The sequence below is a fragment of the Garra rufa genome, chromosome 12 (assembly GCF_049309525.1).
Source record: "Garra rufa chromosome 12, GarRuf1.0, whole genome shotgun sequence".
Classification (NCBI taxonomy): Eukaryota; Metazoa; Chordata; class Actinopteri; order Cypriniformes; family Cyprinidae; genus Garra; species Garra rufa.
This window is the reverse complement of record NC_133372.1, coordinates 13020173-13038828: the sequence shown is the minus strand read 5'-3', so window position 1 is coordinate 13038828 and position 18656 is coordinate 13020173. Positions and strand designations below refer to the sequence as shown.

General features: G+C 37.1%; 1 protein-coding gene across 1 annotated transcript in view; it reads right to left on the bottom strand.

Moving 5' to 3' along the window:
- Positions 1-17909: 17909 nt before the first annotated feature.
- The window catches only part of wnt6a (wingless-type MMTV integration site family, member 6a), a 4752-nt gene continuing 4005 nt past the window's right edge, over positions 17910-18656 (bottom strand). The window contains exon 4 of the mRNA XM_073851846.1: positions 17910-17946. Coding sequence (XP_073707947.1) covers positions 17910-17946 — 37 coding nt within the window. The remainder of the gene's footprint in view (positions 17947-18656) is intronic.

Sequence of the window (18656 nt, the reverse complement as noted above, 5' to 3'; positions counted from 1 at the left end):
GTTATTAAGCTCAATTTAGTACAATGTTATTTCAGTTTTCAATTCAATAACTGTTAATTCAATTAAAGTTTATCAGTCATGAAACAACTTCAAATAATTTTTAGCTTAAATCAATTCAATATTGATTCAGTTTAGTTCAGTAACAGTGTTAATGTTGAAGTTAGTGTCCAGCTTAATTTAGTTTTGTTCTCATTCAACAGTGTCAGTGCTGTTTAAGTAATAGCTGACCTGAAAAATAAAAAATGCTGAAAATTTACTCTCAGATCATCCAAGAGGTAGACGAGTTTCTTCATCAGAACAGATTTGGAGAAATTTATCATTACATCACTTAACCAGCAAAGTAAATGGGTGCCATCCCAGCAGAATTTTTGGGCTTTGGGACCCTGTAGCAACGTAAAGCCTTAGTAATGTCACATATCTGGTCTATCCTGTCATCATGAACTCTTGCACCACACTTCATGGACTTCATTCCCCACAAGCCACTGCACTAATCATTGCATTCACCTGCTCTCACTTTACTGATTACCGCTCACAGCTGCACCTCATCACACTGACTGCATTTAAGCTTCACACACACACAGCCACTCTGCGAAGTCTTATTGTTCCTTCTGGTCATTATTTCCGAGCGTTTATTCCCGTGTTTGATTTCCTGTGTTTGATTCCTGGACTACTCCCCGTGTTTTGATGATAGCTGCCAGCCCCGACCTTCTGCCTGTGTTTGACCACGATTTCTGCCTGCCCCTTTGTGTTTGTTTGTTTGTTTGTTTGTTTGAATAAATGCTGCGAATGGGATCCGAACGTCTCTGACCCTCCTTGTGACAAGTAAAGCCTTAATTATGTTTTTTTTTTTTATGCAGGTTTTAACTTCATAAAACATTAACTGATGAACTAGCGTTGTGTGGATTACCTGTGGATTATTGTGATGTTTTTATCAGTTGTTTGAACTCTCATTCTGACGGCACCCATTCACTGCAGAGGATGGTGAGCAAATGATGTAATGCTAAATTTCTCAGAATTTGTCCCTGTGAAGAAACAAACTTATCTTGGATGGCTTTTTATTTTATTTTATTCATTTTGTTTAATTTTATATTTTATTTATTTATTTATTTTTGGGTGAACTATTTGTTAAAATTGTTAACTGAATGTCAATTGTCCTTTTAAATCACAAATTTATTAGAAACAACTGTTCTGTGCTGTACCCTGATGTAACCCTGAACTGTACCATGATCAAGGATGTGACCCTAAACATATAAGTCAAATCACATGTATTTCAAAGCAGCTTTAAAATAGATAAACAAGAAAAGAATAGGCTTCATTTTAGAAAATGAATCAATTCAGTTTTAAGACATTCAATTTCAGCTGTAAAAACGCTCTGCAGAAGGTAATAGTGTTGTTATTAAGCTCAGTTTAGTTTAATGTTTTCATTCTGTCAATGCTGCATAGTTCATCAGTCATGGAACAAGTTCAGTTTAGCTACAAGCAACTCTAGAGAAGACAATTGTGTCATTTTCTTTTTAGCTTAAATCAATTCAATATTGATTCAGTTCAGTTCAGGAACCATATTAATTTTGTGTTAGTTTTATTATCCAGTTTAACTTAGTTCAAATTTTGTTCTCTTTCAACAGTGTAAGTGCAGTTAAAGTAATAACTGACCTAGAAATTAAAAATTGCTGAAAAAAAAATGACTCACCCTCAGGCCATCCAAGATGTAGATGAGTTTCTTCATCAGAACAGATTTGGAGAAATTTAGCATTACACCATTAGAATGAGAGTCCAAACACCTGTAAAAAAACATCACAATAATCCACAAGTAATCCACATGACTCCAGTCCATCAACTAACATCTTATAAAGTAAAAAGCTGTGTGTTTGTAATGAACAAATCCATCATTAAGATGTTTAACTTCAAACTGTTGCTTCCAGCTAAAATATAAGTCCTCTATCCATAATCTTGCTTTCACCAGTGAAAAGTAATCTGAACCAGGAGAGAAGATCTGCAGAGATCTGCTCTGTTTACAAGCAAAAAAAAAAGTCCAAAACAGTTCTAAACAAACATTTTGATGGATTTTGATGTGGACTCTTTCACTGAAGGACGTGCTTTTAATGCTTATGGCCCTAAATGCAGGTTTTCACGTCATAAAACATTAACTGATGAACTGACTTTGTGGGGATTACCTGTGGATTATTGTGATGTTTTTATCAGTTGTTTGAACTTTCTGACGGCACCCATTCACTGCAGGGGATCTATGGTGAGCAAATGCTATAATGCTGTGATGCAAAAGTTCTCAGAATTTAAGACGTGCCATTTCAGCTGTAAAAACGCTCTGCAGAAGATAATAGTTGTCACGGTTTGGGTGGATGAGGAGTGGAGAATGAGGAGGAGAACCGGAGTAAATGAAAACGTAAATAGTTTATTAAATAAAACACATTAACTAATACAACCAAACAAAAACCGGGAGTATAGGATAAGCACATGAAAACAAGCAAACAGAGGTAACAGAATCATTGACGGACAAATGGGGAGTGCACACACAGACTCTTAAATATACTGAAACGGGGGCGTGGTCACAAACAAGATAACAAGATAACGAGGGGGAAATACAAATATGGGCATGACTGAACTAACTAAACATAACCAAAAGGGGGAGACAAGGACTAAACCATGATAGCTAGAAACATAGGGGAAAACACACTAGGGAAACAGAACAGAACAAGACATAGACATAATCCTGACATTACCCCCCCCCCCGAAGGCGCGTCTCGCGCCTAATAACATCCAAAGGGGAGGGAGGGTGGGCGCCCTGGAGACCGCTATGTAGAGACACAGGGGACACGGGATACAGGAGTGGTCTCCAGGGCGGATCAGGGATCTCAGGTGGCCATGGCGGGTCAGGAGGCTCAGGGAACCATGGCCAGGTTAACAGTCCAGGAGGCCATGGCGGATCTGGGGGCTCAGGAAACCATGGCCGGGTTAACAGTCCAGGTGGCCATGGCCGGGTAAACAGTCCAGGTGGCCATGGCCGAGTAAACAGTTCAGGTGGCCATGGCTGATCAGGGGAGTAGCCCCCCCCCAAAAAATTTTCTTGGGGGAACCTAGGGTATAGTCCACACAGGAGAGCACGGAAGGGCGCGCAGAAGAGAGCTCCGGCTCAGCAGGGCGCGCTGGAGACAGCTCCGGCTCTGAAGGGCGCGCATGAGAGAGCTCCGGCTCTGGAGGGCGCGCAGGAGAGATCTCCGGCTCTGGAGGGCGCGCAGGAGACAGCTCCGGCTCTGGAAGGCGCGCAGGAGATAGCGTCGGCTCTGGAGGGCGCTCTTGAGGAGCGGGCTCTGGACGGCGCTCTTGACGAGCGGGCTCTGGGCAAGCGGTCACTGAAGGACGCTCTGGCGGCGCAGTCACTGGAGGACGCTCTGGCGGCGCAGTCACTGGAGGACGCTCTGGCGGCGCAGTCACTGGAGGGCTGGGCGGAACCAGCGAAGACTCTGGGAGACTGGGCGGAACCAGAGGAGACTCAGGAAGGCTGGGCGGAACCAGCGAAGACTCTGACTTGGCGGTAGCCATCTTGGGTGCAGACTCAGGCTTGGTGGCCATCTTGGCCGGGATTTCAGGTTGGGTGGTCATTTTGGCCGAGGGTTCTGGAACGGCGTTCATCTTGGCCGTGAACTCAGTAACGGCGGCCATCTTGACCGGGAACTCAGCAACGGCGGCCATCTTGGCCGGGAACTCTGGAACGGTGGCCATATTGACCGGGAACTCAGGTTTGGCGGCCATCTTGGCCGAGGGTTCAGGAACGACGGCCATCTTAACCGGGAACTCAGCAACGGCGGCCATCTTGGCCAGGAACTCTGGAACGGCGGCCATCTTGACCGGGAACTCAGGTTTGGCGGCCATCTTGGCCAGGAACTCTGGAACGGCGGCCATCTTGACCGGGAACTCAGGTTTGGCGGCCATCTTGCGGGTAGACTCATGCGTGGCAGCCATCTTGCGTGCAGACACATGTGTGGCAGCCATCTTGCGTGCCGACTCCTGCGTGGCAGCCATCTTGCGTGCAGACTCATGTGTGGCAGCCATCTTGCGTGCAGACTCATGTGTGGCAGCCATCGTGCGTGCAGACTCATGTGTGGCAGCCATCTTGCGTGCCGACTCCTGCGTGGCAGCCATCTTGCGTGCAGATTCCGGCATGGCAGCCATCTTGTGAGCTGGCGTGGCAGCCATCTTGTGAGCTGGCGTGGCAGCCGGCAGATTAGAGCGCTGGGCAGAGGCCGGTAGATGAGAGCACGGGGAGGAGGCCGCATCGGGCTGAGGACAGCAGCGGAGCTTTGGAGGACGACTGGAGATAGGAGACTGGGCTGGCGGTCCGATCCGTTGGAGCGGTATGTGGAGGTTCTCGGCTTATGGCAGGCTGGCGCGATGTGCTGTGTCCGTGAGGGGACTGGAAGATGAGACCGACCAGAATTTGGAAATTCTTTGACTTCAAAATCAGATCCATTCAAATAGAGAATCAGGTTTATTAGCTCGATCAAGGGGAAATTACAAGAGGGAAGATCGCAGCAAATGGTCTCATCATCCAGCCCCAAAACAAACACAGCACCAAGAGCAGCCTCGTGCCAGCCTACCTGATGGGAGAGCTCGATGAAATCCTCCACATATCGTTCCAACTCACGGTCACCTTGCCGCAGTCTCCTCAAAGCTGCCTCATCCCGACTCATCTTCTGTTTAGGTCCGTCAATCTGTCACGGTTTGGGTGGATGAGGAGTGGAGAATGAGGAGGAGAACCGGAGTAAATGAAAACGTAAATAGTTTATTAAATAAAACACTGTAACTAATACAAACAAACAAAAACCGGGAGTATAGGATAAGCACATGAAAACAAGCAAACAGAGGTAACAGAATCATTGACGGACAAATGGGGAGTGCACACACAGACTCTTAAATATACTGAAACGGGGGCGTGGTCACAAACAAGATAAGATAACGAGGGGGAAATACAAATATGGGCATGACTGAACTAACTAAACATAACCAAAAGGGGGAGACAAGGACTAAACCATGATAGCTAGAAACATAGGGGAAAACACACTAGGGAAACAGAACAGAACAGGACAAGACATAGACATAATCCTGACAATAGTGTTGTTATTAAACTCAGTTTAGTTTAATGTTTGAATTTTTGTTTAGGTCAGCTCATCCATGTCAGTGTAGTTAAAGTAATAGCTGACCTAAAAATGAAAAATAGCTGAAATTTTTGTAACCCTCAGGCCATGCAAGATGTAGATGATTTTCTTCATCAGAACAGATTTGGAGAATTTAGCATTACATCACTTGCCCAGCAAAGTGAATGGGTGCCGTCAGAATCAGAGTCCAAACACCTGAAAAAAACATCACAATAATCCACAAGTAATCCACATTTAACTCCAGTCCATCAACTAACATCTTATAAAGTAAAAACGCTGTGTTTGTAATGAACAAATCCATCATTAAGGTGTTTTAACTTTAAACTGTTGCTTCCATCTAAAATATAAGTCCTCTATTGCTTTCACCAGTGAAAAGTAATCTTTGTTTGAACCGGGAGAGAAGATCTGGAGAGATGAAGCTCTGTTTACAAGCAAAAACAGTCCAAAACAGTTCTAAACAAACATTTTGATGGATTTTTATGTGGACTTCTTCACTGAAAGAAGTGCTTTTAAGGCTTATGGACTCATATTTTGGCCCTGAAGCAATGATTTAAAGTTAAATTCCTTAATTATGTTTTTTTTTTTCATGCAGGTTTTCACTTCATAAAACATTAACTGATAAACTAGCGCTGTGTAGATTACTTGTGGATTATTGTGATGTTTTTATTAGTTGTTTGAACTCTCATTCTGACGGCACCCATTTACTGGATGGAGGAAGTGCTTTTAGGGCTTATGGACTGATATTTTGGCCCTGAAGCAATGGTTTAAAATTAAATGCCTTAATTATGTTTGTTTTTTTTTTCATGCAGGTTTTCACTTCATAAGACATTAACTGATAAACTAGCGCTGTGTAGATTACTTGTGGATTATTGTGTTGTTTTTATCAGTTGTTTGAACTCTCATTCTGACGGCACCCATTCACTGGATGGAGGAAGTGCTTTTAGGGCTTATGGACTCATATTTTGGCCCTGAAGCAATGGTTTAAAGTTAAATGCCTTAAAGCAACACCAAAGAACTTCGCTCCCTCTACAGGTTGGAAGCGGAATTGTCCATTACCGCTGTCGTAAATAATTGAACCCTACTGTCGCTCACATGCACGTTATTTGTTTGGAGGCTATCCAGGACCGGCTTTGGAAATAACAATGTCCAGTGACAAGGTAGAGTATGTTGCATGACTTTATGAAAGTATGAAAACGAAATAAAACATAATAATGACATTGTTTGCTATTTTTTTTTCCGTAAAGCAAGTCGCATTTGTAGTCTCATTTGAACTACCAAACCGCTACCCGACGACCCAAACTTACATAGTGCTGTTATGGCCGATAGAGGGTCGCAAAGCGAATGCGGAAGTGTCGTTTCACCCTGTTATGAGTTGATGAACCACTGACACGAGTTCGGAAACATTATTTTAAGGTAAAAAAAAACCTCTTTGGTGTTGCTTTTAGGGCTTATGGACTCATATTTTGGCCCTGAAGCAATGGTTTAAAGTTAAATGCCTTAATTATGTTTGGGGTTTTTTTCATGCAGGTTATCACTTCATAAAATATAAACTAGTGTTGTATGGATTACCTGTGGATTATTGTGATGTTTTTGTTAGTTGTTTGAACTCTCATTTGGCACCAATTCACTGTAGAGGATTAAATGATGTAATGCTGTGATGCAAACTTTCTCTGAATTTTTCTTGAAATTTTTTTTAATTGTATCTAATTTTATTTTTTGGGGGGTGAAATATTCATTTAAATTGATAACTGAATACCAATTGTCCTTTAAACCCCAAATTAAATACATACAAAATACATTTTACTAGACATTCTGTAGTGATCTAAATGGGTGAAAAGCTTCCAAGGATGCTGATGCAAACTCATCAACCTGGTTAAGACAGGATGAGGTCTCTGCACTTTAAAGAACTAACACTGCACCTGTTGCTACGCTAATTATACCAGCCATTTCACAAGTCTCTTCATCAGGAGAGTTTAATCAGCCGTAAACAACTCGAATCACCCTCTTACCACCAACCTATCATGCCTACCGCCCACCACCCCCAAAACATGCTCCTGCGCCTATTTTCTCTGTGCTGTACATCCATCATTACACTGTCCCCATTCATGTTCTCATGTACCCTTCTTGTTCTATTCTGTCTTCTGAACAGTACCAGACGTTCCCCCTTCTTCCCGCTCCTTCTCAGCTGCCAGTATCTTTCACTCTTTTCTTTCTCTGTTACTGCCACTGCTGGCTACCATGGCAACACTTCAGCAGTGGTGTTCTAGAAGGTAGAGGCGGTGATGACCCTAACATGATTCATTCCTTGTTATGATTGTGTCAGACTGCCATTCACTTTTCTGTCAAATACCAATTAACAGTAAGCAATGGAGCTTACTCCATTTACTTTTACAGGAGGTTTTATGTACAGGTTAAATTTAGAATTATAGATAGAGAGTATCTTTTTATATATCTCCCAAAAATATGGTCCAAAATAGATATGAAAGTATGAAAGATCTGTTTTTCCTCCTTATTTCATATTATAAGCATCATGGTACAGCTACACTCTTAACCCTGTAAAGCCTGACATATGAAATGATAGTCTGAAAAAAAAAAAAAAAGAATTTATTTATTTCTTATTTCTAATTTGTTGCAAATATAATGTATATAATATATATGTGTAATAGCTTGCAATGTAAATTAATGACATCTTTATAACAATTATAGAAAACAATACAGAGTTACAGATAAATGTTTGTCAAAAGCCTGATGTGTCATATTTGATACATTTTTTACATGATTTTTATTTTCTATTTATTTTATTTTATTTTATTTTATTTTATTTATTTTATTTTTTTATTTTATTTTGTTTTGTTTTGTTTTATTTTATATATAAAAAAGCTGTGTTCCAATACCAGGATTACATTTTAAAAATTGTAATAATAATAACAAAAATCCAAGTCCATCATTGAATTTTTATTATTTTATTTTATTTTAGTTGTATTAATGAATTAATGAATAAATAAATTAATTTGTTTGTTTGTTCTTATTTTTATTATTACTTAATATTTTATTTTATTATTTATTAAAAAACTCTGTGTACCACAACCTGAAGAAGGATATTTTGTAATAATAAGTCCATAATTTAATTTTTATTTATTTATTTATTTGTTTGTTTGTTTGTTTTAATTTGTTTTTTTAGTATTTATTAATTTATTAACATTTTATTTTATTATTTATTCAAATGAAATTAGAATAAATAAGTATTTAATAAAAGATGATATGTGAATAAGGAAACCTAAATTTAAATAAATGTTATTTATTCATTTATTTTATGTTATTCATATAAAAAGCAAAACAACACAAAGCTGTGTACCACAACCTGAAAGAGGACATTTAACCCTCTGGGCCTCTTCGGTCATTTTTGACCGAAAAATTTTATGTTTTGAATTTTTAAAAATCGTAGCTTCATCAGAATGAGATGACACTTGGTGACTTTTGTTGCATTAGCTATGTGAGTACAAAAAAAAAATCAGTGACATGATTCGGATATGTTAAAGGGTCAAAAAAAAATTAGTCACACTTGGCTCCTTCGCGGTCAAAAATGACCGACATAGGAAATGAATGGGAAATATGAAAAAATTTGATAATTCAGATAATCTTTTGGTAATACAAGCTACAAATCAGCCACTGTGCTGAAAAGAAGTGTTCAGCAAGCAAGGACTGACACTCTAAAATAACAAAAGTACAGAACTGACACACACACGCACACACACGTGCGCACACACACACACACACACAGACACACACACAGACACACAGAAATAAGCAGAAAAATGCAAAACCTGATATTTATCCAATCAAAAAAAATCTAAACCTTGCCAAAAGTAATCTTTTAAAATGTCTGAATATATTTCAAATGCAAAGCCTATTAAAATGAAGAAACAGTAAAAAACAAAAAACAAAACAAAAAAAAAAACAATAGGAATCCCAAAGCCCCTGTATATATGTATATAGGGAGATACAGGAGTTTACATGGCATTACACAAGTTTTTAATTTTTATGCCACTAGATGGTGCAATTTTCACTTAAAAAATGGATTTTAAATGCTTTTACTCTATTTTAATGTGAAATGTTGTATTTATTGAAAAATAATAAATACATAATTAAATTAAAAAATATAATATAAAATATAATTCTAGTGGGAAAAAATTGCTCATTAAAACTGTATAAATATTGCATAGATTCATAAAAATGCTCAAAATTCTAAATAATAATTACAAAATATTATTGAACAAAAATTTATTTAATTGATTTTCCTGAAGAAAAAAAAAAGTTACTTTTTAAGGCTTCGGTCACTTTTGACCGCGAGGGAGCCAAGTGTGACCCCTTAATGAGGAGGCCCAGAGGGTTAAAAAATTGTAATAATAACAATAATCTTTAATAAAAGATTATGGATAATCAAAAAAAAAAAAAAACCTAGATCCATCAATTAATTTTATTATTTTAGTTTATTAAGTTTAGTTAATTTATATTTATTTATTTATTTTTTTATTTAATTATTTATTAAAAAAACCTGTACCACAACCTACAGGAGGACATTATGATAATTATAATAATAATAAGTCCATCATTTAATTTTTATTTATTTATAAAAAATAAAAAAATTAAAATCTGTGTACCACAACCTGAAGGAGGACATTTTAAGAATTATAATAATAATAATAATAATAAAAAAATCTTTAATAAAAGATTATATGAAAATGCGGATAATAAAGAAAAGTCCATCATTGAATTTTTATTATTTTAGTTTAGTTTAATAATTAATTTATTTTAATTTTATTATTTGTTTACAAAATAATAATAAATACGTTTTTAATAAAAGAAGATATGTGGATAATCAAGGAAGCCTGAGTTCATCATTGATTTTTTTTAAATGTGTATTTATTATTTATTATTTTATATTTATTATTATTATTATTATTATTATTATTTTAAAAGCAACCGTTAATAAATCATTAATAAAAGAAGATATGAAAATGTGGATAATAAAGAAAAGTGCATCATTGACTTTTTATTATTTTAGTTTAGTTTATTTATTTTTATTCTATTATTTGTTTAAAAAATAATAAGTTTTTAATAAAAGATGATATGTGGATAATCAAGGACGCCTGAGTTCATCAATGATTTTTGATAATTTGTTTTTAATTATATCTATTATTTATTATTTTATATTTATTATTATTATCATCATTTTAAAAGCAGTGTAAAACAACCTGAATGTGGACATTATTAAAATTATATTAAAAGATATTACTTTCTAAAATGATTAAACAGGCATGTAGTAGAAAGAAGTAGATTATATAACGATTTTTGATCAAGTTGATAATTTAGAGGCATTTGCGTATTAAATATGATACAATAGGCCTTAGGCCTTAGAGGGTTAAAGACCTTACAAAACCTTCTGATAAGCTCAACTGTGTGAAAACATACACACGTAACCTGCTGCTCTATTCTGCCCTGACTTGCCCTTAGTAGAAGCTGAATCCTGAAGATGCTGAGTGAGCTTATATTCAGGGCTTATATAATCATATCTCTCAGCTCTGAGACTTTATTCACAATTGCGCCAGGTGGGTGGAACAAACCTAATCCCCATTGAGTCTCACTCTGAGAGCATCAGGAATGTTCTGCTGGCTTCTGAAAGGCCACGAGGAAGAGCAAAACACATGGATATTGTCACTTGCCACGAAGGGGAAAAGACATACTGGGGTACAGTTGGTGCATAGGTCTTTATAATGTTAAAATTAATAATGTAGGGTCAGACCTGAGGCAGGATGGGTCTTACGGTATCAGTGATATGATCAATGTCACTAAAGTAACTGATCTTTCATAGAAACTATAGTTTCAACTCAGTCTTCTGATCCAGTTTTTATTCTCATTATGCCTGTATGAAATCATCAAAGCTGCATTGATGACTCCCCCTCTTTCACATTATCTAACCATTGTGTGGGCGAGTTGTTTTTGTTGGAAGTCATTGGCAAAGTTTCACAAATGTTGTGTCAGGGGACAAAAATTACTGTTGCGAAGAAAAAGAGTTTGAATAATGTAAATAACATGGCCTCAGTGTTTATATGTATTAACCATTGTGTCACAACAAAAGCTTATTAATAAAAGATTGAAAATATACATCAAAAAGAGGAAAGATGGCAGTAGATTAATAGATAGATTGATGGGTTTTCTGAATGGCTTGGACAATAATACAATATAATGGCAGATTTTTTTTAGGTCTGTTCTGTTCGTTTTTAAAACTGTTTATGTCTTAGCCCACATGTTATTTTCATACTAGATGTGGATTATGTCTTCCACTTTTAGCTGAGTCTCAGAGGGTCTAACTGCATGTACAGAGAGAATAAAGTAATCTCATAGCCAAGATTAGCTCATACCAATATAGCCTGTGGTACAGAAAGACATAAGCCCCTCCTGAAGAAGACGTGAGGTAACAAAGATAAACAAACTATCGCTAATGCTGACCTAGAAAATGATATTAACTGATGTTTAACTGGGCTGATACATGATACATCAGCCTCGGGAGGGCAACGTGCTCTGAATTCATTAGGATGAAAGTTTTTTTTTTATCTGAATGTTTATCTTTGCCTATGTTTTGTTAGAAAAATAAGAGAGAGAGCGTGAAAAAAATCCTGACCTCTTTACAATATGACAACAACAGAATAGGATAAAGGACATTCTGCTTGCAGTTTATATGCTGTAATAATGATTTGACATGCTTCAGATGTTTTCATTGCAGGCTTTGATCAGGACATGAGCCCTGTGACTTGCCTGCTGTTGGACAAAGATTGAACAGCAATTCGCTGAGTGTCAGTGTAACATTTAATGTGCTTTTTGTTTGAAATGTTGCTGTGAAAAACATTAACTCAAAATAAATCCTTTTTTTAATCTTTAGATTAATAAATTGTCCAGTAATTCTCTGCCAAGAACTGTAGCAGAAGTAATAACTTAGTTTTATTAAATATTTAAACGGGTCATCGGATGCAAAACTCACTTTTACATGTTGTTTGAACATTAATGTGTGTTGGCAATTTGTGTACACAACTACCCTACAATGATAAAAATCCACCCACTGGTATTTTTTTTAATCTTTAAAAGTAACATCCCTTTTTAAAATCAGGTAATTCTCAGCTTCTTGTCGGTGTGAGGACACACCGACAGAGGCCGCTCGCATGATATTTGATTGATAGGAGCATCTTTCCTTAGACCCGCCCTCACCGAGCTGAAAAAGTCTTACTCTAATCGCCATTGTGTTGACTCAGGTGCAGGGGAAGACAAGAATGTCTCTAATTAAGCGATTGAGGTGTTCTGTTGTTGGATGTAATAATGAACATAGCAGTCGTCATTTACTCCTGACATCTGAGCCTCTGAGCCCATTAAGACGCAGAGGATTAAAGTGATAGTTCACCCAAAAATGAAAATTTGATGTTTATCTGCTTACCCCCAGGGCATCCAAGATTTTTAATGAAAACCGGTGCAGTCTGTCAGCCAAATAATGGAAGTGAATGGGCACCAGACCTTTAAAAGTAAACAAAAACATGCACAGACAAATCCAAATTACACCCTGCGGCTCATGACGATACATTGATGTCCTAAGACATGAAACGATCAGTTTTTGTGAGAAACTGAACAATATTTATGTCATTTTTTTTACCTTTGATTCACAGTCACGTCCATCTGTCCTGAGCGCAAGTTTAACATCAGGCACGTTACATGTGTACGCGCTCTGGTGTAGTATACACAAATGCCGGACGCGATCTGTCGCATGTATACAACACTCACTGTTTACACAGTGCACAGAGATGGTGGGTATAGCGGCTATTGAAAATGGTAATTGCTTGCGCTTATCCTGATTGTTCAAACTGATTTAAAGCTAAAAGATTACGTTTGCTTGTGCAAATTCATCCGGGACTCAGGACAGATGGACGTGGCTGTATCAAAGGTAAAAAATTATATAAATACCAGAGGTGGGCATAGATTAATTTTTTTAATCTAGATTAATCTAGATTAATTTTGGAATTAATCTAGATTAATCTAGATTAAAATGGCTAATTTGAATTCTGCTGAAGGCATTCAGAATGTGTGTGCTAACCAAATAATGACTAAAAGTAAGTCTTTGAGAACGGGTTTCTCAAGCCAGGTGGCGCATTAGACCAGGGGCCCATCTCCTGTTTCCAAAATGCATCACAAACTGCTTGACAATTGCATTTACAACACAATTAACTATACAAACTTGTGTAACCAACTATTCCCACACTACATGTAGCCTACTTCTGAGTAAAAGGCTGCGCGACGTGCGCGTTGCAGATTAATACACAGATGCGCAAGGGCATGGATATTAGTGGTGCAACGGATCACAAAACTCACTATTCGGATCACATCATGGATTTGGAGTCACGGATCGGATCATTTTTTGGATCAGCAAAAAACAAACAAAACAAAACAAAAAAGTTTGTTTTTTACTAATTACTGAATGCTTACTTTAAGTAGGCTACTTCTAATCCACAGCAAACACTACTAGCTGAACTAATAAAGTCAGTAACAAAACAAGAACAATTACACAAATATCAAGTGTAAATGAATACAACATAAAGTTACTAATAAAATCAATAACCCTAGAATTCAGGTGCGGAAATTTAATAATTAATTGTAAAATAACTAGTGCTTCTCACTGCAGGTATTTATAGGATGCTGTCTCTTTAAGGCATAATTCACGTACCGACTACTGGCACACATCTCTTTCTCAGCTGTTTCGGTTCACTGAAGACATAACCGACTGTGTTTACCAGAATACCAAAACGGGTATTAAGATATGACTTTGTATGTGTGTTTCCGTTCAAAAAGAAGTTAAAGAGGAATCAATCTGTGTGAATCGCGCCTCTCTCTCTCTCTCTCTCTCTCTCTCTCTCTGTGCGCGTGCTCTCTTCAGGTGTGTGCGTCGGCGTGCGTGTTCCCTTTTTAAATTGTTTGAATTGGTAAATTGGCAAGACAAAACATGTGCCAATTATAAACTTTTACTCTATGATGGTTAAATTTAACAGTTAATCCGCGAATCACATGCGTGCCAAACCGGTTTGGTCCGTATGGATCACGGATCATCATACACTCAATTCGGCTAGGTAGACATCCGCGCTAAACTATCAAGGTGAAGGTCATCACAGCTTACGTAGTTTAGACCCAGCTCCCAACCCAACTTTGAGAATAGATTAACGGCGATATTTTTTTTATCGCCCGATAAGAGTCTCACGTTAACGCAGCACGTTAACGCCGATAACGGCCCACCTCTAATAAATACTGTTCAGTTTTTCGCAAAAAATGATTGTTTCGTGTCTTAGGACATCAATGTATCATCACAAGTCGCAGGGTGTAATTTGTATTTGTCTGTGCGTGTTTTTGTTTACTTTTAAAGGTCTGGTGCCCATCCACTTCCATTATTTGGCTGACAGACTGCACCGGTTTTCGTTAAAAATCTTCGTTTGTGTTCTTCTGAAGAAACAAAGTCACCTACATCTTGGATGCCCTGGGGGTAAGCAGATAAACATCAAATTTTCATTTTTGGGTGAACTATCCCTTTAACATGACTTTTGTTTTTGAAAGGAAAGCACCGATCCCGATCTGCATATGCAGTAGTGAGTATAAGGGATTTTTATGCATCTTTGCAAATGGCCTTTCTTAATAATGTGTTGGTTAACAAGTTTCACAGCTAAACACGGCTAAAGTAAACATTATGGCTCTTCATCCCAAGTCAGAGAGGGGCGGGGCGAGCGGAGCTCATTAGCATTTAAAGAAACATGCAACAGAATAGCTCGCTCTAAAAAGGGCTGATTTTGACAAGGTAAAAAGAGTGCTTTTTACACTAACATTGAGAAATTTTGACCAAAGTATGTTATAGACTCTATTAAGACCCTAAAGTATCATATCAACTTGTGGAAAATGGACATCCGATGACCCCTTCAATAAAAACTTAAAGGTAACACTTCAGTTTAGGGACCAATTCTAAATTCTTCCTAATTGTGAGCACACTGGTTTGTAGTGCAAAAAGTTTTACTGTTTACTGCACGTTGTTATTCTTATTATTATTTTCTTACAGTGGCTAAAACCAGAAGCCTCGCCCATAGGCTTTTGCATTAAGAATAAGGTGGATATGACTATATTTTAGATCCCTAATACCTATCTTATATCTAAACTTAACAACTACCTTGCTGACTACATATTAATAAGCATTTAATTAGAAGTTTAGTAAAGCAAAGTTGTCATTAGTTAGTTAATAGAGGGTTTGCACTTATGTCACCACTGAAAACACCATTGATTGTAAGGTAATGTGAATATGTTGTTCTGCTAATTTATGCTGTCTAAACCACGGAAAGCGTGTGGAAGCTGCTAAATCATACAGAGAAGGACTTAGTAAACAGGAAAGGGCGCAACATACTTTTTTGCCTTTAGCTTAATAAATTGTCCAGTAATTCTCTGCCAAGAACTACAGCAAAAGTAATAACTTAGATTTATTAAATATTTAATAAAAACTTAAAGGTAGCACTTTAGTTTAAGGACCAATTTTCACAATTAACTAGTTGCTTATTAGCATTCATACTAGTGGGATGTTTACTGGTACATATCAAACACATATTAATGCCTTATTCTATCCAATTGTTTCTTCCTGTAAATTTTATGTGTCTAGCTTTTGGTCTCGTCTGCATCCAGCTATTGTTATCTGTACAAAACAGCTTGTTTTGCTGCTTGATATTGTAAATTGGTGTGTCTTACTATATCATTTTAATGTATTATCTAAATTATGAACACACTGGTTTGTAGTGCAAACACTTTTATGTTTACTGCATGTTGTTATTCTTATTCTTATTCTGCATGTTGTTAGTCTCACCCATAGGCTTACTTCCGTGTTAAAGAATAGGTGTATATGACCGTATTTTAGATACCTTAATTCTATCCCATATCTTAAATTAACAACTACCTTTCTGACTATTAATAAACAGTAAATCAGGAGTTTGTTGAGGCAAATGTTGTCAATAATTTGTTTATTAGAGGGTTTGCACTAAGGTTTGGTCAGTTACTCGAATGTAAACAACAGTATTGATTGCATGGTTAATGCACTACTAAATACGTTATTCTGCTAAGTTATGATGTCTAAACCACCGGAAAAAAAATGTGTGGAAGCTAGTAAATCATTTAGAGAAGGGCTTATTAAGCAGGAAAGGGTGTGATTTTTTGACAAACTAAAGTTGATAGGTGATAAAGATAAGTATAAGCGTTATTAATTAAGATATTAGCTTATTTTACCTACCTGACCATAAATTTTAAGAACAAACTTGAATGTTGTCAAGATTCTTGCCTTGAAAATTCTGGTTCAGTTTGGCCAACTACAGACACCTTTTGTTCCGCAGACTGTTTTTTGCACTCTTCTTCTTAATTTGTTGTAACTTTTGTATAGTACTCCAAATGCTTTTCCCAGTCTGACCAATTAGTACAGCCCGAAACATGACAGTAATTGAATTTTCAGCAGTAAAAATCAGCAAAATGTGCAAGTTCTGTTCGATTCAGTGGCTTTTTTACGCCCAGTGCCGCCAATATGGACGATTGAAGATGTGTCGTGAAAATATTTAATATGTCTCTAAACTAAAGTGTGACCAAAATAAATATTTTATTAAATTTCCATTTAAAAAAAAAATAATTTTCTGACAAAAAACTGTAGCTAAGTATGATATGATATTTGACAGGTAGAGTCTGGAGGGCACCCATTTATTTATGTTGCATTGAAAACATGAATGGTTGAAAGACTCTGTCCAGTGAATCTTCCTCCCTTTTCTAGTCTTTCTCGCCTACGTTCTCAGTTTAGTAGCCTATCAATCAGACTTCTTTATGTGTTCTTTGCCTATGGCATTCTCTGGGGACTAATCCCACATTCCCACCAAACGTTTGACAGTCATCTCTGACAGAAATAGAAAGCCGAATGTAATAGTGTAAATTATTAATTGTCGGCTTCGTCCTTTCTGTGGTCCCTGGATCTCGCTTCCAGATGCTGGCGTTTCCACGGCAACCGCATTCCTACGGCTGCATCCGTCCGTGGTTGCTACGGCTCCAGCAGACAACAGTATACGCTTACATAAACGGCTTACTTAACAAGAATGATCTTCACATTGAAGGTTCATTCAGGAATAATGCTGGCTGGCTTATTAATGTTTGCTGGTGCATTTGTTCGTTGTGTGTCTCTTTAAGGTATACCACACCGGCTCTTACAACATATTAACATTCAGTCTGCAGCGGTGTCTGCTTTACTGTCAAGAGCATCGATTGAATAAATAATAATAGGTGAGATGTTATACGTTTACATGCACTATTGCAGGTAATAATTTAACTCCAGGGCGTCCGTTTTCATATTTAGAGACAGCTGTTGTACGAGATACCCATATTCGCCTTTCTCAGCCCACGCTCGATCTGGATCAGACCCTTTTACTAATATAGCCGTTGTCATAGAGACGGAGCGGAATGCGCCTGCAGAATTCCTATGGCCCGACATGCACGCTGCCGGTTCTGCAGCCTTCCGTCACAATGACACTTCTATCAGACTGCACCAAAATCCAGCCAATCAAATGTTCGAACTCCCGAACCACGTGTTTTATTCACAAATTCTGGGGGTTCTCTCATTTCAAACCAGCTGCTTCTTACTCGCTCAATGACTCATGCATCCCTGAGGCCATTTTCACACTCAAGACGTTTCTCTTGAGAACTACCTGTACCGATAGGAGAAAGTGAAGAAATGTCAGTGTCCTGTGTCCAGTGGCGTCAGCATTTTTTTTTTCTTAAACATAAGCTAACATATTGGCCCTACTGAAAACATTTTGAACATTTTAATATATATATATATATATATATATATATATATATATATATATATATATATATATATTAAGCATATTAAATACTTAAATTAAATATAATTAAAAAAGAAATATATATATATATATATATATATATATATATATATATATATATATATATATAGCCTATATATATATATATATATTTTTTTTTTTCAAACAGCATTTTTTCTATGAGTTGTGATAAAATCGGATAATAGGTCTATTAAAATGTTTATTTGAATCCCGACTTGAGGTACTGAGGTAATCAAATCATATGCGGTCTGAAAGTCTAATGTTTTCGTTATGTGACAGCCAATTGATAGAATTAAAAAAAACAAGTAAAACATTGACTTTTCATTTGCTGTAAAATCTGAAACGTTATATGTTAGAGTCGTGTCAAGGTTTGTCAAATAATCGACAAAGTTCAAGGTCCCCCAAATTTAGTCATGGACTGTTTCCATTAGTTAATAAGCCACCATATCTACAGTATGTGGGCCTATTCATGAAACTAACACAGGAACTAAAGGCGAGTTTCAGCACCACGGCTAGCAACCAGCAATGAATA